This window comes from Littorina saxatilis, unplaced genomic scaffold (assembly GCF_037325665.1).
Source record: "Littorina saxatilis isolate snail1 unplaced genomic scaffold, US_GU_Lsax_2.0 scaffold_2262, whole genome shotgun sequence".
Taxonomy (NCBI): domain Eukaryota; kingdom Metazoa; phylum Mollusca; class Gastropoda; order Littorinimorpha; family Littorinidae; genus Littorina; species Littorina saxatilis.
In genome coordinates, this window is record NW_027126420.1 from 6,773 (window position 1) to 16,093 (window position 9,321).

The following is a 9,321-nucleotide window of genomic DNA, read 5'->3' on the forward strand; positions in this document are numbered from 1 at the left end:
TCCCTTTTTGGAAGATGAGGGTGGTCCGCCCGAGGGCAGACCGGAGTGTAGGTTTTAGACAAAAGTTTTGCCTATTGTCGCTTTGGCAGCTTGGGGATTCTGTAGTTACTTGTTGAGTGGTCCCGTGGCCGTTTTCGTTGTTGGTTGCAGTGTTCGCGTCTTTCCCTGTCTTCCTCGTAGTCACGGTGGCGTTGTACTAAAGTTTGTTCATCCTTGATGAATTTTTGGAGGCTGAGTTTCAGCATGTTGAGGGCTTCTTCATCTTTACCCGCGATGGCGAGGGCTTCATCGCGGAGACATTTGATGGTTTCTGTCTCGTTTCCAATTTCCCCCTCGATGAATTCGGCGAAATGGTGTTGGAGGGAATTGTTGTTTTCCCTTAAGATGTCCCGAAATTGTTCTCTGAGCCCCTGCATTCTTGCAGTTGAGCCGTTCAAACCTGGGTTGAAGTCGGTGGCCCCTTTCAAAAAGGGTACACACCGGTTCTTAACCACAGCGAAACAATCGATAACACTCGCAATCAAGAAGAACCGGTGTGTACCCTTTTTGAAAGGGGCCACCGAGGGGGAAATTGGAAACGAGACAGAAACCATCAAATATAACACGTGAGATATGGCCCGCATAAGATTTTCAGGCGGCCATTTTGAAAAGTGTCATGGCGGCCAAACAAACCAAATTCAGAATGTCCACCTACCTAGACTACACTACTCCACGTCCAGACTCTCCATTGAGACCAGGTGGATGCTTGTAACCCTCAACGTTTAGCGTCCCATTTTTTTGGCAAGCTACAGATTTCAGCTACCCGACTATATTCACTGTGCAATTCACCACAGTAATTGTATTATTTACTGTGCCGAATTATACAAACACGGAAATTGTCGTAATTAACTGTTTAAGCTATCAGGCCATTCAGTAAAGTCAAAGGTTGACAAAAAAATTCCTCCGATAGGAAAAACACCCCCGTCAAGGGAAATAACCTTCTCAGTTGGTGGCAGTGAGAATGGTTATTTCCCTTTGACCAACGGGGGTGTGCCTCTATAAGTCCTTGTATAATTTTAATCCACCAATAACTCCCTAACCGTGTGTTTGACTGGTCCCAATTTTTGTAAGGACCGTCTCAGGAATGTATAGAACCTGTTCACCAAGTTTGGTGACGATCGGTCCGTTCATTCTTGAGATCTACTTGCGAACACAAACACACAAACAAACACACAAACAAACACACAAACAAACAGATCGAGTGAAACCTATACACACCCCTATACCGGGGGTGTAATTACATGAGTTCCTAAAATGGCACTTTGGACTGCTTTTTTGGGGGGAGAGATTGTGACACAGTGACATACCCATAGGCTACAGATAGTGTGTGTGTGTGTGTGTGTGTGTGTGTGTGTGTGTGTGTGCGTGCGTGTGGCCACGGTGATGGTGGTGGTGGAGGGTGCGCAAAGACCCGAGTTAATTAAATGGTGGTTGAAACACACACACACACACACGCACACACGTGCATTGCCGTCATACCATCACCTGCTTCGTATCAACAGACTTATTGCCGCGAGCGTGTTTGTATTCGTGAGAGAGAGAGAGAGAGAGAGAGAGAGAGAGAGAGAGAGAGAGAGAGAGAGAGAGAGAGGTGAATTTGAAATGTTTCTATTTGTTCACCCTCTGGGTCCTCGCGCAGCATGGTATTCCCTTTTCCTCTCATGATAATTGCCCTTTCTCCCGACTATATAACCATCTCATTCCCCCCCCCCCCCCCTCTTAATTTTAGACTGACGCACCCCCCACCAACTGAGTTCTAGACTGAAACATGCTTAATGTCGACAATAATAAGCCATCATTATCTCCCCCCCCCCACCCCAAAGAGTATCCAATGTAAATTTCAGGGGACCGCGGGGGGGTTCTCTGTTTCCAGAGATAAATGCACACAAAAACACATACCAACACGCACACATCCACACAAACATATCCACACACACAGACTCACACTAAACACTCACATAGACATACACACCCATGACACACCCCTTCACACACATACAAGTTCACACGCATATGAACACAGGCTGCAAGTCTATTTCCATGGATGTGTTGGAACACACAGAGACGTACACACACAAACACACACACCCCCTCCCCCAACACAATCACACACAGGTGAACAAACGCTGTTAAAAACTGAATACTATTGTCAAATGTTTACTTACACAGATTTACAAAATGCACATCAGGTATGATTTGCTCGACACTAATCATCAACCAGCATTTAATCAATTTTAAAAAAAAGTAAAAAAAGTAAAATCTATCAAAAACATCAGCTCGGTTGAAAAGCTTATCAAAAACGTTGACAAATTCCCAAAAGCCAAAATAAATCAAAATCTTGCAGAGGTAGATAAGGTACTTTCTCATAATGTATAGTTCAGCTGAAGTGACACGAACATATCAGTTACAGATACTTTCCTTCACATGTGCGTGTGTGAAGATAATTAAGTTGGTGGAAGGTTAAATCTAAATTACAAGTTGCGTGAAGCGATATCAAAATATTTAGTCTATCAGTCGACCTAATAGTAAAAAAGTTAGGGACCGCCCTTGAAAAAACCAGCTGACTTCATCTGTGCCAAACTCCTTGTTCCTAAGTTTATAAAACCAAATGGCTGTCAGGCCGTACACACCAGTGGGTGAGCAATGCTGTGTTAGCAGGAAACTTGCTCGGGATCCACGGAGGCCTGGCTAGGGCACGAGACAGAAACTGCCAAACTGCAAAAAGTGGACCATTTTTACGCTGACGCGTGGGCAAGCCTGGGCGGGAAAGATGAAAATTTCGTTATGCATGTGCAGGGGGGATGTGTTGAGAGTGAACTGTTGTCACCAGTTAGGTTTTATAGCCCCGCGATTTTCCGCTAGCCACCATCTTCTCACTATGCCTCCCAGACGAAAGGTGACCACCTTCAACAAAGCCCGGGCCATCGCATGGCTGCAAGACGGCGTAAGCAAGCGAGAAGTGGGCAGACGACTTGCAGTGTCCCATTCTGTTGTGGTCAGGCTGCATCAGAAGTTCCAGGCCACCAACAGCGTTCTGGAGAGGCCAAGGTCAGGATGGCCTAAGAAGACAACACAGCTTGAAGATCGCTTCATCAGAAGACAATCTCTGCAGCAGCGAGGCACCACTGCAAACATCATCAGGGGCCAGCTGAGGGTGGCAACAAACACCAACGTCAGCACGAAAACCATCCGCAAACGCCTGCACGAAGTTGGCCTGCGATCACGTCGTCCAGCTGTACGGCCACGACTGACAGCAGCTCATCGCCAGGCTCGTTTGGCGTTCTGTCACAACCATGCCAGGTGGACACGCCAGCAATGGGCCGATGTGCTGTTCAGCGATGAGTCCCGCTTTAATCTGCACCATCATGACGGTCGGGCTCGTGTGTGGAGGCGTCAGGGTGAGCGGTACAACAACGGTCTGGTGCAGGAGAGGGTGGCCTTCGGCGGGGGCTCCATCATGGTGTGGGGGGCCTTCAGTTTTCGACACAGAACCCCCCTCTACCACATTGTTGGCAACCTGACGGGCCAGCACTACAGAGATGAGATTGTCGCCCCTTTTTGGTTCAACCCGCTCTACACCAGATTGGTGTGCAGGCTGTGTTCCAGGACCATAACGCGACACCTCACAGAGCGAGGCTGGTCAACAACTTCATCCAGCAGGCTGGTGTCACCAGGATGAACTGGCCGGCCTGCAGCCCTGATTTCAACCCCATCGAGCACCTGTGGGATGAGCTGGACAGGCGAGTGAGGAACAACCACCCACCCCCAAGGAACCTGCAGCAACTGCTTCAGTTCCTGCAAATCGAATGGCAGGCCATTCCTCAGGCCTTCTGCAGGAAGCTGGTAAACTCGATGCGGAACAGGACTGCAGAAGGCATCGCAAAACGCGGCGGACACACCCATTACTAAACTGTTCGGAACTTGCACATTTTGTTTTCGACCACCATAATATGTTGTTTCAGAGCTTGTTGACACGTAATGCAATGAAATGTCACCATATTTTGGAAAAGGATCGCAGAGATAATGAATTAAACATGTTACAAATTTGATTCAATTTTGTTTGGTGGTTTGGAAGCTGTGTTTGTTTGCGTAAGTGGTCCCTAACTTTTTCCTATGAGTGTATTAACCCTGAAAACTCGGGATCAGTCATTATTGAGATTGTGAGCATGGCTAGCACTCGGACACCAGCCTGGGCTCCTCAAAGCATGCAAACATTATGAATTTTTAAGCTTCCAAGCTGAAATGCAATCCTAAAGTCTGCATTTGGTTAAAGATTGTTTGACCCAATTTGTTAATCAATTTGTTAAGAAAATGAGGTCGCCACAGCACTGCCTAAAATTTGTAAGAAGACATTTACTGTAAAAGTGAGAGAAAAAATGGGGATACCAACTGGAAAAATTAAATTACACATACAGTTTCAAGGATATTGGTCCAGTAGTTTTCTGGGAATCGCTCTACACATACGCACACACACACACCATCTGCAACCTCCTCTCGCTTGTCTCTGAAAATATTTGGTCAAAATTTGACTAAGCGTAAAAATGAAACTCACTGATATGTTGACCTCGTGGTCGCGAACACACTAAGAAATATAAATGGGAAAATGATCAGAAAGAAATACAATGTAGCTTGGCAAAAACTGTCAAAGCAAAACATTTAGTTTCATAAGGTGACCATGACAGCTAGTAACAATCTTTGGAATACAGGAGAAGAAGAAAACATCTGAGGGTGTATATAGTCAATCAACGTTTCCCGTAAATTTACTGAAAATAATTGTAGACACAAGAATCAAAATACAAGCAAGGAACAAACGATCAAACACTTTGCTAGTTTAAAAAAAAAGGGGGGTGTTTGTGGCGCAATGCATGAAAAAGAAATACAATATTTCTCTTCTTTCATCAAAACTAGAGTAAAAATCACTTATCTCAAATAAACCATCAACACAACAACTACAAAAGATGTTTCGGCACACACAAAATTAGTTCTCATAATTATAGCTGTTAGAATTCAGTCCCCATTCCCTCCATTAAAACTGGGTAGAAATTTCAATTTCAACACCTTTTAAAGAGTTCAAGAAATGTTGCCATAACGCTGGTTGAATTCAAATAAGCCTTCAGTCCTCATTTTTTCCAAATGGTGTAGTAATGCCATGGACTCCCTTTCATCAACTTTTAACTGAAACACACACACAAAAAGATACGAAAGATCAATCTCAATCAATAACGTCACAATGTTGGCTAACAACTGTTGAGATATAATATGGCTTGTGAAAAAGTTGCTTTTTCTTAGAAACACAAAGACAAATAACCCTATATGACATTAAGGTCAAGCAATAGACTGACATCCCAGTGAAAATTAGCTCATGTTTTTCTGTACTGTCCGCTCAATACAGCGTTCTTTTCGTTTAATAGAATGCATTACTTTTCTCCTTCTTCGTCCATGGGCTGCATGACTTCCATAGTTTTTACATGTATGAACGTTTTTACCCCGCTACTTAGGCAGCCAAAGGCCGTTTTCGGGGGATGCATGCTTGGTATTTTTGTGTTTTTATAACCAACAAAACTCTTATATGGATTACAGGAGATCTTTTCTGAGCGCACCAGGTTTTGTGCTTGCATGTACACACGAAGGGGGACAAGGCAATAGCAGGTCTGCACATAAGTTGACCTGGGAGATCGAAAAAATATCTACCCTTATCACATCAGGCGGGGCCGGGATTTGAACGCACAACCTTCTGCTTGGGAGGCACAAGAAGTACACCAACTGCCAACATTGCCATCTCATTGTCCTCCGTAATGACATCTAAGGGAGATAAACACGCTTGAACTCATGAGCAAATGTGAGGAGGCTGCCTCCCTTTGATCTGAGACTTGCTCTAACTTCTATGAGGTGTCTCTTGTGACAAAAGCGGATTTTATTTGCACCAATCATGTTTAAAAACTATGCACAGATGATGTACATTTGTACATAGAGGGGTGCTCATTTAATTAAATTCTGGTTGAAAAATAATCAAAAATCAGAAATATTGCTAACCAGTACGTTGCTCAAAATGTTTAGTAAGTTTAACACACACACACACACATGCTGTACATCTGTAAGCGCTTCACTCAATTTCTGTTTAAAGGCTAGCAATGACTACAAGTACCTTTTCTGTTCCCACATAGGTTTTGCCAGTGACGGAGCACAACGACCGATACTTTGCTCTTGGGTCTAGGCTTTCTGGACGCTGGTGAGATAGCCATGTCTGAAAAGAAGCAACACTGCAGGGTAGATAAACATTTGACTTTCTAAATATTTATAACTAGCAGTCAGGCCCGGCTTCGCCCGGGTGTTTCTGCTCTCCCCTCTCTCAGAAACCTCTCGAATCTTATTCCAATGTGGATAAGAAAAATGACAGTGTGAGCTCATACATTTGGATGTATAGGCAAGGCAAGTTTCTATTTGGTTCAACGTGTTCTTCGTGATTTGTTTACCCCTTCTCACACCCACTGTAGTTACCGTCTGATCAAAGCACGCATACCTCATGAGTGAGCGCGTCATACCTTTTTGAACAGGGGAGAGAAATCTGTAAATTCTCGTGATCTTTCACTGAGGCAATCGTTTCATAAACATTATTCGCGATGATCTGGAAGGCAGGGAGGGGGAGCAGGGGGCAGGGTTAGTGTGTGTGTGTGTGTGTGGGGGGGGGGGGGGGGGCGGGGGATAACCCTTGAGAATGACACGGTATACTGGTTTGATGAGAGTTACCTCCCTTCCGTGGGTGACAAAGCATGACTTACCTCCCTTGCACTATATAGACTGTATTGATAGATGGGGAGGGTAATTATCCGAGGAAGGAAACAATGTCTGGAGAAACTAAAACCCAGGTGCACATTTGTGGGTCCAGGGCAGTGTGCATGCAAAATATCTTGTGCTTATCTTTTGCCATCTCTGAGGTATGGCGACCACAGACAGACAGACAGACACACACACACACACACAGACAGACAGACACTCTCTTTTATTTATATGTATAGATATTGGAGGGCTGGCAGCGCAGCGGCGTCGGCAGCGGCGGTGGTGGTCATGTGCACATCTTCACAGTCACAGGAGTGCACATGCACGACATCGTCTTCCTGCCCCCTCCCTTCTCGGAGCTTTGGCGATCACAGACAGACAGACACACACACACACACAGACAGACAGACACTCTCTTTTATTCATATGTATAGATTCTGTAGTAGGGACAGCCATAGCAAGCTAGCCAGCCAGTCAGCCAGCCACTCAGTCCATCCCGTCTCAACATCCTCTGTTAATTTGTCTCTCTCTCTTACCAAATGTCTTACAAACACTTCTGCTAAGTGTAAAGCTTTTGCTCAGAGGTTGTAAGTGATGGAGGACACACATGGGCACACATCAGTCAGTGTTGTTCTCAGGCCTCGGTCTTGACCCAAAAGTCTGATTTTTACACCCCCGGTATAGGGGTGTGTATAGGTTTCGGTCGATGTGTTTGTTTGTGTGTTTGTGTGTTTGTGTTCGCATATAGATCTCAAGAATGAACGGACCGATCGTCACCAAACTTGGTGAACAGGTTCTATACATTCCTGAGACGGTCCAGTCAAACACACGGTTAGGGAGTTATTGGTGGATTAAGATTCTACAAGGACTTATAGAGGGACATCTTAATGGTCAAAGGGAAATAACCTTCTCAGTTGGTGGCAGTGAGAATGGTTATTTCCCTTTGACCAACGGGGGTGTTTTTCCTACCTCGGAGGAATTTCTTGTTTTTTCCGTAGCTAGGATATTTGGACCCATACACAATTTTCAGTCCAGATCCAACTGACCTATAATTGTCCTCTTACTTTGGAAACAACACTGACCCAGGGTTCCACACAACCCCAAAAGTCAAGGGTATTCATACCCTTTCAGGAAAAAAGTAAAGGGTTTTTATACCCCTTCCAGATTTTTCACAGGGTATGAGTGACAATCGGTGTATCCATGAAATGTCATTTTTTCCCAGAGCGTTTTGCGAGGCATTTTTTTGAGCAGGCGACAGCACCGGATAGGCTAAAGCGAACAGTGCCATCGAGATGATCAGTTTAAAGATATCGCGCAGTTTGAGGACAAGGGAGGCAACCTCTGCTTCACGTGGTGTCAGTCGACAGAGGAGTGGCACGAACACGGCGTGTACTTTAGTGGTCTCAGCAGAGCAGGCGGCCTGTGTGCTGTTGCTTGTAAACTAGCAAAGGCTATACCCTTTCAGCGTTTGACTCGTACGTTTTTTTACCTCTTTGGAAGAAAACAGTTACGTATTTATACCTCTTCAGAGAGCATCTCGTACGTGATTTGGAGGGTCAAAGGGTATTATACCCTTAATTCTACGTGATGTGGAACCCTGCTGACCACTGTAAAAGTAGCTGAGTTTTTAACGCTTGCAGCACCATACTGTGCCAGTGTGTCAGATTAAGGGCAGCACTGCAATGCACCTATGACCGTTATCACTGAACACCCCCCCCCCCCCCCCCCCCCCCCCAAGCTTGCAAAGTGAACAAAGGATCCGCACTCCAGCAGAAGCGCTCAAACAAAAATCACCAAAGACAAAATTCTACTTACCAAGGCAGTGGCTCCATTGCCTGGACTGTTTGTCAAGCTTGGTACCAGGATCCTCATCTGCCAGGTTCACCCAAGAGAAAAAAACCACAAGCATGAAAAGAAAACAGAAATAAAAATACGTGTTGATGTTTTTGCTTTTTAGAACTTTAAGGCACAGAAAATGATTGCACTAAAACACTCCAACAGAAAACAAGCAAGCTCTCAGATATAACACTGAATACACTTTTTAAGACCCCACAATTAAAGACCTCCTCCATCCTTTGTAAGACCTGATTTTCTTTGTTTTTTTAAGGTCTTAGAAGGGAGGTTCCACTGTACTGCAAAATCTATCAAGTGTAACAGCCCATAGAACTGTCTTAAACGAGTAACTCTTAAGCTAGTTCCCTCCCCCCTATGTCCGTGTGGCAAGAATCAGACAGCAGAGCACATCCTGCAGGCTTGTCCATACCACAGTGCTCTGAGGGACACCATCTGGCCAGAGGAGACAGCGCTACAAAAGAAGCTATACGGCCCCAAAGAGGACTTGGAGAGGACAGCACGTTTCGCCCTGCAGTCCAGACTGACGATTTAACAGCGAACGAGAAGAAGAAGAAGAAGAAACGAGTAACTCACGAGGACAAATTTAACAAAAACAGACCAATGCACTAAAAAGTCACTGGAAGTGGCATATAATAATGTCCCCAAAAGTAC

At 45.0% G+C, this 9,321-nt stretch overlaps 1 protein-coding gene across 1 annotated transcript; it reads right to left on the minus strand.

Annotated features, from left to right (window-relative positions):
• Positions 1-2,180: 2,180 nt before the first annotated feature.
• LOC138954853 (3-keto-steroid reductase/17-beta-hydroxysteroid dehydrogenase 7-like) lies at positions 2,181-8,688 on the minus strand (the record flags this gene model as incomplete). Its single annotated transcript, XM_070326616.1, is given in 3 exon segments — positions 2,181-5,214; positions 6,185-6,283; positions 8,632-8,688. Coding segments are annotated over 3 exon segments (261 nt in total), but the record flags the coding sequence as incomplete, so codon positions are not given.
• Between the last annotated feature and the right edge of the window lie 633 nt (positions 8,689-9,321).